Source organism: Gymnodraco acuticeps, unplaced genomic scaffold, assembly GCF_902827175.1.
Source record: "Gymnodraco acuticeps unplaced genomic scaffold, fGymAcu1.1, whole genome shotgun sequence".
In the NCBI taxonomy this organism is placed as follows: Eukaryota; Metazoa; Chordata; class Actinopteri; order Perciformes; family Bathydraconidae; genus Gymnodraco; species Gymnodraco acuticeps.
In genome coordinates this window covers 43,084-60,375 of record NW_022990856.1, presented here as the reverse complement: position 1 = coordinate 60,375, position 17,292 = coordinate 43,084, and the positions used below count along the sequence as shown (strand labels likewise).

At 43.4% G+C, this 17,292-nt stretch overlaps 1 protein-coding gene across 1 annotated transcript; it reads right to left on the bottom strand.

Moving 5' to 3' along the window:
• Positions 1 to 1,556: 1,556 nt before the first annotated feature.
• On the bottom strand, positions 1,557 to 3,269 carry LOC117557372 (biliverdin reductase A-like). Its single transcript, XM_034233189.1, has one exon. The coding sequence runs from the start codon at positions 3,081 to 3,083 to the stop codon at positions 2,214 to 2,216; it is 870 nt and encodes a 289-aa protein (XP_034089080.1). The 5' UTR covers positions 3,084 to 3,269; the 3' UTR covers positions 1,557 to 2,213.
• Between the last annotated feature and the right edge of the window lie 14,023 nt (positions 3,270 to 17,292).

Here is a 17,292-nt window from a genome sequence, read left to right as displayed (position 1 = left end):
CTGATGGGATGCCTTTAAGAAAGTGTTTGCTGCCTACTTCAAGATCAGCTCTCCAAAGGACAACAGAGGAAAGATGAACCTGTATGCTGTGACCTTCTCCCAGACTGTGGATATGAACCTGTCTGCGTTCTTTAAGTCCTGGGGCTGGCCCATCGACGCAGCCACTGAGGAGAAACTCAGCACCCTGCCTCCTTGGAGCGACCACCCCATGGTCCAGTATGGCTGACTGCAGACTGCTGCTCATTACATTGCAGATAAATGGTTTATCAACAGTTAACATGACTAGGTATATTCATGAATAATCTGAATTAACTGCATGTACATTCTGGCTGTTTGTAAGACAGCAACTTGTCTTAATGTTTTCCAGTTGTTCGCCTCACTGTCAATAAAACAGTCATATAAACAGTTGTTTTCTCTCTATTTATTTGTATTCATTTACTTGTGGTTGATAGAGAACAAGGGATGTGTTATTCGTAAAGCTGTTAAACTGTAACATGCACCCTTTTCATTTGTAAGTGTATTGTCACGTTAGACAATGTAAAATCATACAGTAGGTAATGGCATCATCCCTTTACCTTTATTCTATAACTCATTGCATTCCATTTCGCTGTAAATTACTGCTTTATTTTATTGCTATTTAACTATATTTTATTACAGTGTCCTTAAAGATTTTTGTTTTGTATGGAGATTCTTTGTTTTATATTTGATGTATGCACCATGACTTCAAGTCAAATTCCTCGTATGTGATTCTGACTCTTTCATCCCTTGCAGTTGTTGTCAGACTGCTCCCCTACTGGCTGATTGGAGAACTGCTGGAAGAACTCTGCCAGAGACTCTGGTGCTTGTCCTTTTCTTTCTACGGTAAATACCATGAAGTAAACAATAAGCAGTGCTTTAATTTAAAACATGAACCACATCAATAGAGCATTCGGTAACTACACTGGTTAAGTAGGACCCTCCTCTTTTTGTGGGAATTTATTTCTCCTTCTATTTCACATGGATATTTTAATGGAAATAAACTTGAAATGGAAATCTATTGAATTTTAGACACATATTTAAGTAAAATGGAAGGTGAAATAAAATACAAGGAAATAAAGCATGTTGTATTTGTCGACTGTATTTTCTGGTATTGATTCAAGTCAATAGCTCACGACCTGGAAGGTATTGAAGAAAAATATCAACTTTTGAATGGAAAACTTTTTAACTTGCACAACTTTTAATTTTAAAAATAAGGGGGGATTAGAGTAAAACAATAATATGTGTGTCCTATTTGTACAGTCCAGTTATTATATCTGGTATACATGAGGAGTCAATGGGTTGCAGTACACGCTATTGAAAATAAATGATCTTTTCATTACAAAAACTGCTGAAATTTCATATCAATATTCATTAAAATAGGTGTACTAAAATATAATTTAAAAAAACAGGTGTGCCGTACATTCAAATCAACTTTAAACAATTAAATTGTAACATTCACTCCACCAGATGACAGTCTTTAAGCTAGTTTTCATGGTTGATGTTTCGAGGGAGGAAAGGAAAATCACACACACTTCATGTTAGTTACAATAAGTACTTTATTGATTCCACAGTGATGCCAACGCCTGACAGATACATATACAGTGCATCTATGTACAGCTTGCTGAGAGACAATACACACAGTCCCTTGTACACATACTTAGTGTTTTAAGTGTTTAACATACTTTTGGCTGGTTTATTTTTTCTTTCATTTTGACTGCAAATGTAAAGGCTTTATTAAGGTCATGCAGAAGACATTTCAATAAGTAGCATGTGCAAATGGAATTTGATTCCCCAACCTGATTTAAAAATCTTAATGTGTAAGTCTCCAGGGACCACAATACATTTGAAAATAGATATGTTCAACAGCTAACCATCTTGTCTCTTACATTCATTCTCCTTAAAGTATTGCTTTGGTACCATTGGTTTGTCATTGAACACAATTTCCAGGTGTTGATTCATCATAGAATGCTTCAGCACAAGATTATTTACCATGTTTGTATTCAAGCTTCATTCAAAAAGTCAACACTGATATCTACTGGTAAAATAAATGAACTGCAAATAACTTCAATATTGTATATGAGTTTTGATTAAATAACACAATTAAGTAATACTTAGATTTAAGGGTATGGTGATTACATTAAAGAAATCTTATTGTAATAACACGATTTAGCATGATCATAAAGGAGAGTCCCCATTTATCTTTTGCACAATTGTTGTATATTCCCGGCTAATCTCAGGCAGTGTAGGATTCTGATCTTCTCCCTGTGGAGCTCTCCGGGACTCACTTGGCCTGCCAGCTTGGCAGAGAAGTGGATCAGGTCCTGCATGAAGATGTCTACTGCCCCTCTGGGTGCAGGAGGAACCTCTGTCAGAGTACACGAGTCAAATTGAAAGTTGATGTTCTTGGCCCAAGGGAGGCCCGGCCCCCGCTCTTCAATCCACACCAGAGGTCTGTCGTCAGACGTTAACAGCTTTGCAGTCATCTTGCAGTAGTTGTTGCCAGAGTCTTCCTCCATAGTTGCTGCAGTTACCGACAGCTCACCAAACAACTCCACCAACCACGTAAGGCGAGCAATGCCACTAAATGCTGGGAAACCAAATCCAGGCTTCAGAGCTCCACCGGTAAAATGAAGCGTTCCTTCCTGCAGGAGCTTTCCCTCCACCTCTCTCTTTAGTTCTTTGTAGTCTTCGGTCAGCAGCTCAATGTGTTCCTCATGGAGAATAACTCCTTTTTCCTGGGCCAGGTTCCAGAGCTCCAGAGCAGCTTTGTAGTTCATGGTCATGGGATATTCCACACACACGTGTTTTCCTGCCTGCAGAAAAGTTCTGATGTTTTCCTCATGCAACACATTCTCAGTGCAGATGAACGCCACCTGGATGTCCTCTCTGCTCACGGCCTCTTCAGCGGTCACCTGGCTCACTCCCTGCTGAGAGTCCAGCTTTCTCCTGGATATGAAAGCTCTGACATTCAGTTTCTCTGCAGGACTGCCAGGCAGAGGAGCTAACATGTCTCGGATCCTCACCCAACCGGCTGTGCCAATGCCAACAACCACCGCTCCAAACATGCTGGTTCACTGCCCTTTGGTGGCCAACACGGAGAAATGTAGCCGTTATGTTGTGAGCTATGGTTGTGTGAGTAGTGTTATCCCAATAGGTGACGTAACACAGAGCTAGCGGCTAGCAGCAGCCTTCGAGTGAGGCGCCATGGATGTATGTAATAGGTGAGGCGCCCGGAAGTGTCCAGGGGAGCTTCTTCTTCTCTCAGTTTTTGGCGGATTGCAAACAACTTTAAGGTGCATACCGCCACCTACTGTACAAGAGTGTGTATCACCATATCATCCTATCACCACTTGTGGAATTATACCACTGTATTTACGTTGTTTTAAATTCTTGCAATCAATCCTGTTTCACTCAAATACTTAAGAATGGCCTTGATAGCTCTTATCCCCTCACCTTCTGTTCCTAGTATCCCCATCAGGCTCCACTCCCTTCCTGCCTCTATTATATTTCCCTCTTTAGTTTTTTACCTGCTGGGCCCAGAGAAAAATGCTTTTGTGAGCAAAAATTAGAGGGGAACAGCAAACAACAGTATGATTTTGGTGACGTTGTGACTATCCTGGACAAAGATATAGGGGGGCTTCCAAATCCGGCAGAACACCTGCTCTGTCGGATATGGAAGCCCCTCTTTAGTTTTGTACCTGCTGGGCCCAGAGTAAAATGCTTTTGTGAGCACACACTAGAGGGGATCAGGCAACACCAGTGTGATTTTGGTGATGGTGTGACTGTCCTGGACAAAGTTGTAGGGGGGGTGCCATATCTGGCAGGAGAAATACCTGCTCTGCTGAACATGTTATGTAGAGAACAGTGCAGATCTCCCCTATTGACACCAGGACAAACCTATGGTCTAAAATAAGGAACATTAATAGTGTGATATAGGCACAGATATAAGATCAATACACTTTATTTTAGGGCACCTTTCAACACATTCAATGTCACCTTAAAATAAAATTAAAAATTAAATATGAGTGGCATTACAATACAAAAATGTGTTGAGTAGGAAACCACAGAGGAATATTACATTCAAAGGAGCAATTAAAGCGAGTGAAGCTAGTTTGAACACATTATCTTTTAGGCTTGATTGAAAATAACACAGTGTCTGACATTATCATATAGGCTTATGTTATATCATTACTCTGTCATATAATTGCTTACTATTCATGGTTATCAAGTAGGCTATCAGACACTTAAACAACAGAGAAGGTTTTAAGAAATAAGACTATACTGACAAATGACATCTTATCCTTTCATTGTCTGTTCTGTAGGAACATAACAGTGACTACACTTAAAAACTGAATTTTGTTCCAATACGAAGATTGTGTCCTTAAAACGAGCCACCTCGCAATTGTATCCAGATTATTTATTCAGCCTTTTGCTGTTTAATCTGATGGGAAATATATCATTCAAAAGAGAGAGAAAAGCTTAGAAATGTAGGCGAACGCTCAATACAGGCGATGACGTCACCTTTGCACAGGGCGGCCCAATCCCAAACCACGCCCTACACCCTACCCCTACACACTCCCCCTCCGTGACGGAGTGAACTCCGTGGAGTGACACTCGCAGCTCAACGAGGCTCCCTCATGTGCCCCTTTCACACCAGCGCTTTTTCAGCTCCGGCTCATAGCTGGAGCCTGAAAAGCGCCGGTTTTTCCTGTTCACACCGCAGCGGCGCCGTCTCTTAGATCCGGAATCCGGTTCACTTCCAGCTCCAAAAAATTGTCGGTCTCTAGAGGCAAGAGCTTCGGAGCTAAGAGGTGGCGTCGCTTACGTCTCTCTTACGTCGAGGCGTGCATGAAACTAAACCCACCTCCCCTGAACATGGGTCGACTGTCATGCCTGCCTACAAGCAGTAGTGCTTATAAACACACTTTATAAAGTCAGGCAACACTAACCAGGCTTCGTGTGATTCTGTTTATTTGTACCTTACTTTGACCATCCGTTCATTGTTATTGATCATTGTGGAGAGAGGCAGACGTGTTGTTTTGTATTATAGCAGCTATCGGATGGAATCAATACATGGGCTGCACAGGTTGTCGTGTCCGACTATCACAAGTAGAATCATAATAAAAATACGCCGGTAAAATGTGCCTGTAGAAAACGGTTTATGCCACAATAGGATAGCAATAGCAAGTAGTCAGTTTAGCTTCGGTTGCTATGCTAACATCACCCATTTTATACCAGAGAAACTTTCTTAACAGCGTTGTGATGCCAAACAGCGTCAATTCAGACTGACATACATTCACTTAGGCTAAGGGGAACTGGGGATATGTATCAGCTGCTTGTGTGAGTCGGACAGTGAATACTTTAGAGCGGCCGCTGCAGTGTGAGCTAACCGGGAGCTAACGGAGGAGAATAAACTCCCGTGGAAGAGCAGCCAACACTGCAGCGGTCGGTAAATGCTGCAGAAACACATTAATAAACAATGAACCACGGCACTCTGGAGCAAAGTATAAGGTTGGAGAAGTCGTTATTCAATTTATTCTGGCTTCGTGTGATTAAAAGCAACACGATCATCGACCCGACGCAGTTCCCCGTTGTTGTGTGAGCGCCGTAATGCCGTTGGGGAGCAAATCAGCGATGTAAACGGTGATGTCATGACGCAGCAGCGGCAGCACCAGTCGGGCTCTGGGCGGTGTGAACAGAGCGGGAGCAGAAAAGGGAAACCGGAGCTGAACCAGAAAAGCTCTAGCTCGGAGCTAGAAAGGGAAAAGCGCTGGTGTGAAAGCCGCAATGGATGTATAATAAGAACTGGATACAGCGTGGGAGGCGGGGCCTCATTCATTCCCATGAGAGTTGCTCATTGGCGCATGATGATAAAATGGCCCAACTTTTGAGAGAGCGAAACGTCACAGATTACCCGGCATGCCTGAGAAGTACCCGTATGTGCGCTCATAGCGCATGCGCAACTTTAACCAAAATGCTCGTTCACATTAAGCACGTCAATTTGCGTACACGTAACGGCACCGCGCGTTCATGACAGCATGGTAATGGATTGTTGTTATCATGGATTTGATATTAACGAGGCGGCAGTTAGCAGCTAGCGGCTAGCTAGTAATGATGCTAATGTACACATCAATCATTATGTACTTATATTACGTTGTAACAGGATCTAGTGATATCCAAGCAACAGAGCTTCATTTAGCATGAAATAATTATTGCACTGTATATATATATATACACACACACAGTGCAATAAGCTTCTTAGTGCAATAAGAAGCTACAGGGACGTTAATCTAACGTCTGTAATATTAACTTTATTTAATACAACATTTACGGATTTACAAGATTTAATCATACAGCCCATGTAGTATAATATTTTACAAATGATGAATTACAGCGAACATGTGCAATATATCCATTATTACAGCTCCGTGGGATGGCAGTAAGGTGATATGGGTCCGTTGTTATTGTGCATCCATGGGTAAAGATAAGAGATAAACTCATGTAGTGCTGAACACGTAACATGAACGTGCCGGGCGGCGCGGTCCCGTGGGTTAGATACGCGTTCATAATGCAGAGGGAAATAACTCTCAGAATAACGTTATTATTAGCAAATGTTTACAACTTGAGGAACGAATGTTTTTAATAAGGGCTATACAAGTGTTCATACTGGGTTGTTTATTTAGTTTGAAAAAAACTTTGACTCTTTCCCCATGTAAGTCAATGGGAAAAAGTGTTTGCGGGCCTGGCAACCAAACGGAAGTGTAGTACCGCCGTTTGGCCACCACGAATATTTTCATCTGAGTCCGGTACACTTCCTGGAGGCTTGGTCACGACTCTTTTAAACATCACTGTTGCCGGAAATGCATCCGCGGAGGAGCCGTGGAGGACCCATCAGTGTATCCTAGATTATAGCCCCTCCAGAGAGCCTCCTCGACGCTCGATCCTCGATGTGCATTTAGAGAAATGAGATGTCCTTCAAGTAACATGGCGCGCCAAAAACCATTTCCGGGTCACTATAATTTGTGAAATGAGAAAGGCCCACAGAAGCCCAATAATTGCTGCTATATTTCTTTAGGGGCGCTTGCTATTACTCCTTCTATTTCACATGGATATTTTAATGGAAATAAACTTTAAACGGAAATCTATTGAATTGTAGACAAATATTTAAGTAAAATGGAAGGTGGAATAAAATACAAGGAAATAAAGCATGTTTTATTTGTCCACTGTATTTTCTGGTATTGATTCAAGTCAATAGCTCACGACCTGGAAGGTATTGAAGAAAAATCTCAACTTTTGAATGGAAAACTTTTTAACTTGCAAAACTTTATTCATTTGAAAAATAAGGGGGGATTAGAGTCCAACAATAATATGTGTGTCCTATTTGTACAGTCCAGTATTCCGGCACCCAAGGGCATGTATATGTCTGGTGATATAGCCAAAAACTGGGAGGTTTTTAGAGCAGAATTTGAGGACATTTGCTCGCTACAGGTCTGACCGAAAAAACGAATGCGGTGCAGGCAGCCACGCTGAGACGGCTTATGGGGAACGAGTGCCGACATATATATATATGCACAACGTCACGCTGACCGAGGAACAAAAGAAAGACCCCAAAACAATTTTGGATGCGTTGGGGGATTATTTCAAGCCGGCAAAAAATGTGATTTATCATGAGAGATACACGTTCGGATGCTGCAAACAAGGACCGGACGAGCCGATCGATAGCTTTATAACAAAGCTGAGGGAAAAAGCATCATCATGTGAGTACCGTGACCTAAAAGATGAACTGATTAGGGACAGGCTGGTACTCGGGCCCTTTCTCATTTCATCAAATCCCCCTCCTCGACTCCTCGGTCCTCCGGTAGTGACCCGGAAATGAATTTCAGCGCGCCATGTTGAAGGACATCTCATTTCTCTAAATGCACTTCAAGGATCGAGCGTCGAGGAGGCTCTCTGGAGGAGCTCTAACCGAGGATACACTGATGGGTCCTCCACGGCTCCTTCGTGGATGCATTTCCGGCAACAGAGATGTGTCAAAGAGTCGTGACGCACGGCCGGACTTATCTCATTAATGACATCTCTGCATGCATCCCCTGGATATTATTGTATTAACTGCTTTCATCGCGACGCGATGTTTACAGAAGAGGCTTCTCAATACTCAAATTTCCCCTCCTCGACTCCCCTCCTCGGTTCCCCTCCTCGAGACTTATACCCGCCCACAGGAGATGCGAGCGGAGGACCGAGGAGGGGGACCGAGGAGAGAAGAGGGGAAGCAGCAGACGTTTAAAGAAATAAGAACTCCTCTCCTCTGAGCGGTCATTTTAAAGAGACGTCCGTTCATTATTACGTGGCAACAGCTGCATCAGCTGTCGAGTATATATTTATATAAATATATACAATTGAAAGTATGAGAGCACTCTCATAATAACGTAACACAATCTGTAGGAGCCATTTTGTGGGTGATGTTGGTGTGTCAGTTTATTTGAGTTATATGTATAGTGCAATATTATTTATGAACACTGGGTGGCGGGGTTTAGCTGCACCGGGTGTATATAAGGAGGTCATAGGTGACAGGAGATGGGTGGACACAGTAGGAGAAGAGCATACCGATTCCACCAGCCCGGCAGATGCTCATAGAATCACTAGAACGCTAAATTAACCCTGGTATGTAAAGACGAATAAACATCATCATAAACCACAACTAAGGACCGGAAAATCATCTGTTTGTGTCTGCGTCTGGATCACTTTTCAACCCTTCTGTGAAAGTAACGGCAAAAATATATAGGACATAGGAAAAGGAAATTGCCATTATATTAAGTGGAATCGTACTTTTGAGTGAAACTGGACAATTGGATTCACTTCAAATTGGATAAAGGATCGTTTTCGGGGAAAACAAATAATTGGATTATTGCACCATCGACTTCTCATCACGGATCAGCAGCACACGCCACAATCAGCTGGAGATTGTTCCCACCTGCGAGGACCGAAGAGGCTGAGAGAGGACTGGGAAAGCGGCCGGGTATGTGCACCGTGCAGCGTGATAAGTAGATTGTAAAAGAGATATTAAGCTGTATTGGACAATGGCTTAGTAAATGGATGTGGTGCTGCAACATTGTCAGCTGTTTGAAACAGCGCGCTGTCAGCTAACGGACAATTCCTGAGAACGAAACTTAAAGGGACAGTGAACATTAATCATGTCTGTGACATCTGACGTCACGTCACAAGATGGCGCTGTTGGACTGCAATCTGTGAGAGAAAAAAGGATTATCACTCACACTGCCAAAGGATTGGAATTGTTTATTGCAAACTGCCAAAAAGCAAGAAACTTCAGTTACAAACAAGTAAATAAGTTAATGGAAGTACTGAAAGAGCTTATGAGCTCAGAAGACAATGCAAAGGAAATACAGTTGAAACTGGTTGAATTTAAGAAGTTGTGTGATGAACTAAAAGAAAATCACAAATCATTAACTGACCTTCAACTGCCTGAAGAAGAAATGGGAAAGCAAAGGCAGTGGCTGCAAGAAAAGATGCATATATTTGATGGATTTATACAAGATGCAAATGTGTGGTTATCTGAGAGTGGACAGGCAATTAGACACTCTATTGTGGGAAGTGCCATGGAACAAAGTGTCAGCTCAGATGACATCGGACCTGATGACAGCATTTCAAAGGCATCACACCCTCAGTCAAAATACAAACCTGGTTCATCACACGCATCATCTACCTCTTCTGCTCGAATTAAAGCCCAGGCAGAAAGGGCGGCTTTAATCGAAAGGGCGGCAGCACTGAACAAACAACATGAGCTTGATGTAGAAGGGGAACAATTAAAACACCAGAAACAACAGTTGGAACAACAGAAACAACAACAGGAACAACAGTTGGAACAACAGAAACAACAGTTGGAACAACAGAAACAACAACAGGAACAACAGTTGGAACAACAGTTGGAAGAACAGGTGAAACGGAAAAAGGAACAACTGGATATACAAACTAAGCTGGCAGAAGCCAATGCCAGGCTAAACGTGCTCAGCATGGGATCAAGACACACCTCTAGAGCATCAGATGGGATGAGCTCTTACTACAGAAACCCTACAGCAAGATTTAACGTACAGGCCACTGAATTCTTGCCTCATCAAGCCCAAACCTCTATTCCCAGACAAAGTATACAGACACATGTGCAGGGACATGTTGACATCACACCACCTGTAATCAACAATGGTAATCAAGGTGACATCTATAACCTAATCCAGAGGCAAAATGACAACACTGCTATGCTGGCTCAACAACATCTCACTTCTACTTTACCTCCAAGAGACATTCCTGTTTATGACGGTGACCCATTGCAGTTTGAAGCTTTCATCCGTGCATTTGAAAGAGGAGTAGAGCGGAAAACTAATGATGAAAGTGACTGCCTGCATTACCTAGAGCAATACACTAGAGGCCAACCACAGGACCTAGTGCGCAGCTGCCAACATCTGCCTCCAGCTCAAGGTTATCAAAGGGCAAAACAGCTGCTTAAAGAGCACTTTGGTAATGAACATAAGATCGCCACTGCATACATGAACAAAGCATTTACCTGGACAATGATCAAAGCCGAAGATGTGAAAGCACTGCAAGCCTTCTCTTTGTTCCTAAGAGGTTGTTGCAATGCAATGGAACATCTCACCTATATGGATGAAATGAATGTTGTTTCAAACATGAAACACATACTTCAGAAACTACCCTACAAATTCAGAGACAAGTGGAGGAATAGAGCATGTCAGCTACAGGAAGAGCGTGGGCATCGAGCTACATTTCCTGACCTTGTTAGCTTCATAGAGAGGCAAGTGAAGATACTGTCAGATCCTCTGTTTGGAAGCATCCAGGATGATAAACCAACTGCAGCTATCAAAACTGTTATCTCTACCTTTTCAAAGGGAAACCCAAGCCTAAGAGCAAGTAGTTTTGCAACAATTATTACCTGCCCAAGAACACCAGTGCTAGAACATGTAACAACGAATGGAATGAACATACCTCCATCAAGCCACAACTCCCTACATTTGTGTTTTTTCTGCAGAAGAAGTGGTCACTCATTGAAGCAGTGTCCACACATCCTGAAGAAAACACACAGAGAAAGAATGGACTTCTTGAAAGGAAAAGGGGTGTGTTTTGGATGCCTAAAAATAGGACACATGAGCAAACACTGCCACAGTCGTTTGACATGTTATGTGTGCAATCAAAGTCATCCTGAAATACTCCACATTGAACAAAAAGGCAAAAGAGAGGAAGCAGAACACACAAACCAGAATGGGAAGCCAATGGAAAGTAATAGTGTCATCTCACCTCATACATGTGGTCACATTGGGGCCGGTGATGAAAACTCCATCTTCTCCATTGTACCAGTACAAGTAAAGAGCCACAAAGGGGACAAAGTGTTACAAACTTATGCATTTCTGGACCATGGAAGTTCATCCACCTTTTGCTCAGAAAGTTTAATGAGGAGGCTAAACCTTACAGGACAAAGGACTAACATTCTCCTAAAGACAATGAATCAGAGAAAGATTGTGTCTAGTCATCATATCTCAGGGTTGGAAATATCGAGTCTGGACGAAAACAATTTCCTTCAACTATCCGATGTGTTTACACATAAAACCATGCCTGTTTCCAAGCACAATATTCCTCTACAAGAAGATCTGGAAAAATGGCCTTACTTAAAGGACATCAAAATTAATGAAATTGCTTCTGGCATTGACCTACTCATTGGGACAAATTCTCCTAAGGTATTGGAACCTTGGGAGCTGATCAATAGCCAAGGAGAAGGACCGTACGCTGCAAAGACCCTACTGGGGTGGGTCTTCTATGGTCCCCTAAAAGGAAGCAACGACAGCAGAGATGCTAATGGCCACCCTGCTGCTGCTGTTAATCGGATAGCCATGGTACACCTAGAGGAGCTATTGGTCAAACAATACAAGCATGATTTCAAGGAAAATACAAGCAAGGAAACAGAGGAAATGTCCAGAGAAGACAAACAATTCCTGAACATTATGAATCACTCTGCAAACATGTCAGACGCCAAAGACGATGGAGATGTTGTAGCGGACGCCAAAGAGGATGGCGATGTTGTAGCGGACGCCAAAGAGGATGGAGATGTTGTAGCAGATGCCAAAGAGGATGGCGATGTTGTAGCAGATGCCAAAGGAGACAGTGATAGGGATGTTGAAGGCAAAACTGAGGCCCCCCAAGAAGAAGAAGATGAGGGTCGGGATTCAGGTGATTACTATGAAGAGGCAGAAGACGAGCCTTTTGAAAGCCAGCCGACTTCAGACTCCTGTCACAGCATGCCTGACTTCACAGCAGATGTCGAATTACACCAATCTGACGCAGTGCCTGAGGAAGAAGACAAGCCTGTGGCCGAGAAAGTGAAAATGTCAGATGGACACTACTGCCTAGACTTGCCATTCAGACAAGGAAATCCCAGCTTGCCTAACAACAAACACGTTACCGAGCAGCTCATCTGCGATTTTGCTGCTATGGTAGCAGGGCACCGGCTGAACCCAAGTGACAGACCTGAAGAAGTGACTGACTCATCAATGCAGGAGCCCTATAAGGAGAGGCTTGGAATTGGATGAAAATATAACCCACAGGTTCTCTCGGCGCTGGACGGGATGGCAACACTACTGCTTCAACCTAAGAACAGCAAAGACTGATGACCCTTAAAATAAGGGAGAAGAAAATAAACTAAACATTCTTTAAGAATTACATGCTAACACATACACACCATTTGTATAGCTCCTTTATTATTTATTGGTAATTGTCTTTGTTTTCATACTAAAGCCAATTAGGGGCCGGTGTGTAGGAGCCATTTTGTGGGTGATGTTGGTGTGTCAGTTTATTTGAGTTATATGTATAGTGCAATATTATTTATGAACACTGGGTGGCGGGGTTTAGCTGCACCGGGTGTATATAAGGAGGTCATAGGTGACAGGAGATGGGGGACACAGTAGGAGAAGAGCATACCGATTCCACCAGCCCGGCAGATGCTCATAGAATCACTAGAACGCTAAATTAACCCTGGTATGTAAAGACGAATAAACATCATCATAAACCACAACTAAGGACCGGAAAATCATCTGTTTGTGTCTGCGTCTGGATCACTTTTCAACCCTTCTGTGAAAGTAACGGCAAAAATATATAGGACATAGGAAAAGGAAATTGCCATTACACAATCAGAGACTGGATATATCCCCCCCCCCCCTCTCTCTGGTCGCTGAAATGGGGAATTGAAATTACGGGCCAAAAGTTGTATTTACAAGTAGGCCTATTAAAAGTAAGCAGAGGACACCAAACCAACTGAGACCCGTCTGTCCACCGCATTTACGCACTGTACAACACACACCTACACACTGTACCACACACACCTACAGCTCCTAAAGCATAAGCCGTTGTGTATTTTATTATGTGAAGCACTAAATGGTCTTAGAAAAATATCGACTCTTTGTTTGTAGATATCTACTAAACTAAAGCAAATAAAGAGAGTAGGCCTGTTATACTGAGTGATATATATTATACACACTGCTCTGCTTTCTCCATGGACCTTACAGCTGTTCTCTCTGGGAACATCGCGATGCGATGAAAGCAGTTTCTAAAATAATATCCAGGGGATGCATGCAGAGCTGTCATTGGCTGAGATAAGTCCGGCCGTGCGTCACGCCTCCACCGTTCCCGGAAATGCATCCGTGGAGGAGCCGTGGAGGAACCATCAGTGTATCCTCGGTTAGAGCTCCTCCAGAGAGCCTCCTCGACGCTCGATCCTCGGTCCTCGGTGTGCATTTAGAGAAATAAGATGTCCTTCAAAATGGCGCGCTGAAATTCATTTCCGGGTCACTACCGGAGGACCGAGGAGTCGAGGAGGGGAAATTTGAGTATTGAGAAGCCTCTAGACGCAGTGCTTCTCAAAGTGTGGTCCGCGGACCACTGGTGGTCCGTGAGCGCCCCCTAGTGGTCCGTGAGTATATTGGTAAAATTTCACATTTGAAATAAATAAATAAATTTAAGTTTTCCGCACTCTCGCGGGAATATCTCCGCAATGGAGCGAGCTTAAGTTTCACTTTCGATTGCATGATATAGCCCAGCGCAACACCTTCATCACACATGTGGCCACTTGTTTGTTTTTTACAAATCGCCTGAAAATGGTACAATATGTTTTTGGATATTTGTGGAGTTAGGTAGTCCGCGAGTATTTTTTGGTTAAGTGGTCCTCCTTGGTATGAAAAAGTTTGAGAAACACTGCTCTAGAGAGAACAGCTGTGAGGTCCGTGCAGAAAGCAGAGCAGTGTGTATAATATATATCACTCAGTATAACATGCCTACTCTTTTTATTTGCTTTAGTTTAGTATATCTACAAAGAGTCGATATTTTTCTAAAACCATTTAGTGCTTCACATAATAAAATACACAACGGCTGTAGCCTGTTTTAGGAACTGTATTCTTTCACACACAGTGACGTCACGAGCTACCCACACCAACGCGCGCCATATATATATATATACGCCATTTTCCTGGAGGTGCTAATATCCTGGAGGTGCTAATATAAACAGCTAGCTAACGTATCCAGGCAGAGCGCACTAGGTTTTTTTTTCTGAATTAACGACCGAAGAAATCGCTGCATGTCTTCGGATTACATCTCTGGACTTGAGGGGTGTGCTCTAGGTCGTTACCAGCGTAAACTAGAGCTGTGTGGGTTGTCCGATTGCCCTTACAGACTGCCTGCAGATGTATGGAAAAACGACTCTCGAAAGTGGCCTTCGGTCGATTTTGGCAGCATCTACGTCTATCTTCTGGAAACACCAGGTGAATACCCCACTTGTCACAATAATATTATCATGCCAATGCATATATGTGGTATTTTAGAGTTGACTATATTGATTAAGGCAATAGACTATGATATTCTGGTTTTACCGAGCGTGAAATGGCGGATACCGGAAGTACGGTGTCGCCCTCGGCCCAAAACCCGTATGTGTGTGTGAAAGAATACATGCGTGTGTGTGGTGTAGGTGTGTGTGGTACAGTGTGTGCGTAGATGCAGCGGACAGACAGGTCTCAGTTGGTTTGGTGTCCTCTGCTTACTTTTAAAACTTGTAAATAAAACGTTTGGCCCGTAATTTATATTCCTCATTGTAGCGACCAGAGAGGGGAGAGGGTGTGTGTCCGCATCTGTAGCCTGTTATTGTCTCATTATACCGCACTGTGAATGAATCAAAGTAAATATATAAGTCGTCATGAACACATCTGTCCATCAGACAGAGGGCTGCTGTGCCTCCTGTCATCATTAATGGACGTCTCTTTAAAATGAGCGCTCAGAGGAGAGGAGTTCTCATTTCTCTAACCGCCTGCTGCTTCCTCTCCTCGGCTCCTCGGCTCGCATCTCCTGTGGGCGGGACTAAGTATCGAGGATAGGAGTCGAGGAGGGGAGTCGAGGAGGGTAGTCGAGGAGGGGAGTTAGAGAAATGAGAAAGGGCCTCGGTATTGCCAGCGAGAGCACCAGACGGAGACTGCTGGGTGAACGGGAGCTAACGCTGCCAACAGCTGTGGAGATTTGCCGCCTTGCAGAATTGACGAAGTCACGCATGAGGCTTATTGAGAGCCCGCAGGCACAGGCGGACAGTATTAATGCTATGGTGGACAGGCAAGGCGGACGACGCAAAATACAGTGGAAAACAGCGGAAAGAAACACAGCGGCTGAGAGAGAGCAACAGTGGACCTGCAAATACTGTGGAAATGGACACAAACGGGGCAGAGAGCAGTGCCCAGCCTATGGTAAGACCTGCCGAGCATGTGGCGTTTCAAATCACTTTGCAAAAGTATGTCAGGCCAGCAGCAGAGCAGAGAAAACAAGAAAAGTTAATGCTGTTGACGATGTCCAGCAAACTGAAGGGGACTCAGATACACGTAAAAACCTATACAATGTCACTGAATATGTGGGGAATGTGAAAGCACCTGGACGCAAATGGTTTGTGCACCTACACCTGAATAAGAAAAGACAGCTATGCCAGCTAGATACAGGCAGTGGCGGCGGGTCATTAGGGGCAGGTGGGGCACAGCCCCACCTAGTGTCAGAAGAAAGTATTACAAATAATGATTACAAAAAAATACTAAAAAATAAATAAAAAAACATATAAAATATATTTTAAGGTCATGTTTAATAATCTGATTCGTCTGTACATTTCTGTTTTAGTCTGTGTTCTTCTAATTAGTGTCTAGAGGGCCGTTTTGAGCTGTTTAGAGCCATGTGGGACAAAACCCGATCCTGCCCCTCCCTCTCACAGTCTAAGTGAACGGTGATTGTAAAAACTACACTGCGCATGCTCAGAGTATTTTTCTATTTAATGTGTGTGGCAAAAAAATAATGACCGTAGGGGCATAGTGCTCCCATCCCCACCATACGTCATCTCACATAATTCAGAATTGATTGGCTGTAAGTACTCACGTGTGCAGTGCTGCGAAACGTCACGTGTAGTTTGAAGAGGAGACGAGAGAGCAGCATATAGCTAACATCACCAGCGATTAAAAGAAGTAAAAAACTGAAAGAAAATGAATGAAGTTGACCATTTACTGGAGCACACATTTGAGACACTTAGTCTCGGAGAGAAACTGGAGGTAAAGCGCCTCGGTGCCCACCATCCACCGGATTTCCAAATGGTCCAGACTGCGGGCAAAGTTAAACGTGGGTTTAACGCTGAATGGTTTGCTAAAAAGAAATGGCTAACGGCGAGCATCCAGAAGAATTCCCTCTTTTGCTTTCCTTGCCTGCTTTTTGGTGAAGATCAAGGTACTTGGTCGAGGACAGGTTACAAGGACTTAAAGCATCTTTCGGAGAGGACAATGAAGCATGAGAGCAGCAACAGTCATTTGGAAAATGCCGTAAAATTGGGATTACTTGGAAGGGTGAATGTTGCAGCTCAGATTGACAGCGCCTACAGACGCGGCATTGATTCTCATAATAGGAAGGTGGAAGAAAACAGGTACGTGCTTGGTCGGATCATCACCTGTATTAAACTGTGTGGGAAATGTGAGACAGCACTGCGGGGCCACAACGAGTCGGCGGACTCTCTGAATCCAGGGATATTCAGGTAAATTTTCGAGACAATGTGTGAGGGCGATTCCAGGCTTCAACGGCACTACGAAGCTCAGCTTGTTTTCAAAGGGACATCAAGCACCATACAGAATGAACTCTTGGACTGCATGTATGATGTATACAGGGAGGAAATAGCCAAGCAAGTGGACAACACATCATTTGTTG

What these genes read in the sequence shown, in the direction of transcription:
- LOC117557372 (XM_034233189.1), bottom strand. Translation starts at nt 3,083, where the DNA reads ATGTTTGGAGCGGTGGTTGTTGGCATTGGCACAGCCGGTTGGGTGAGG.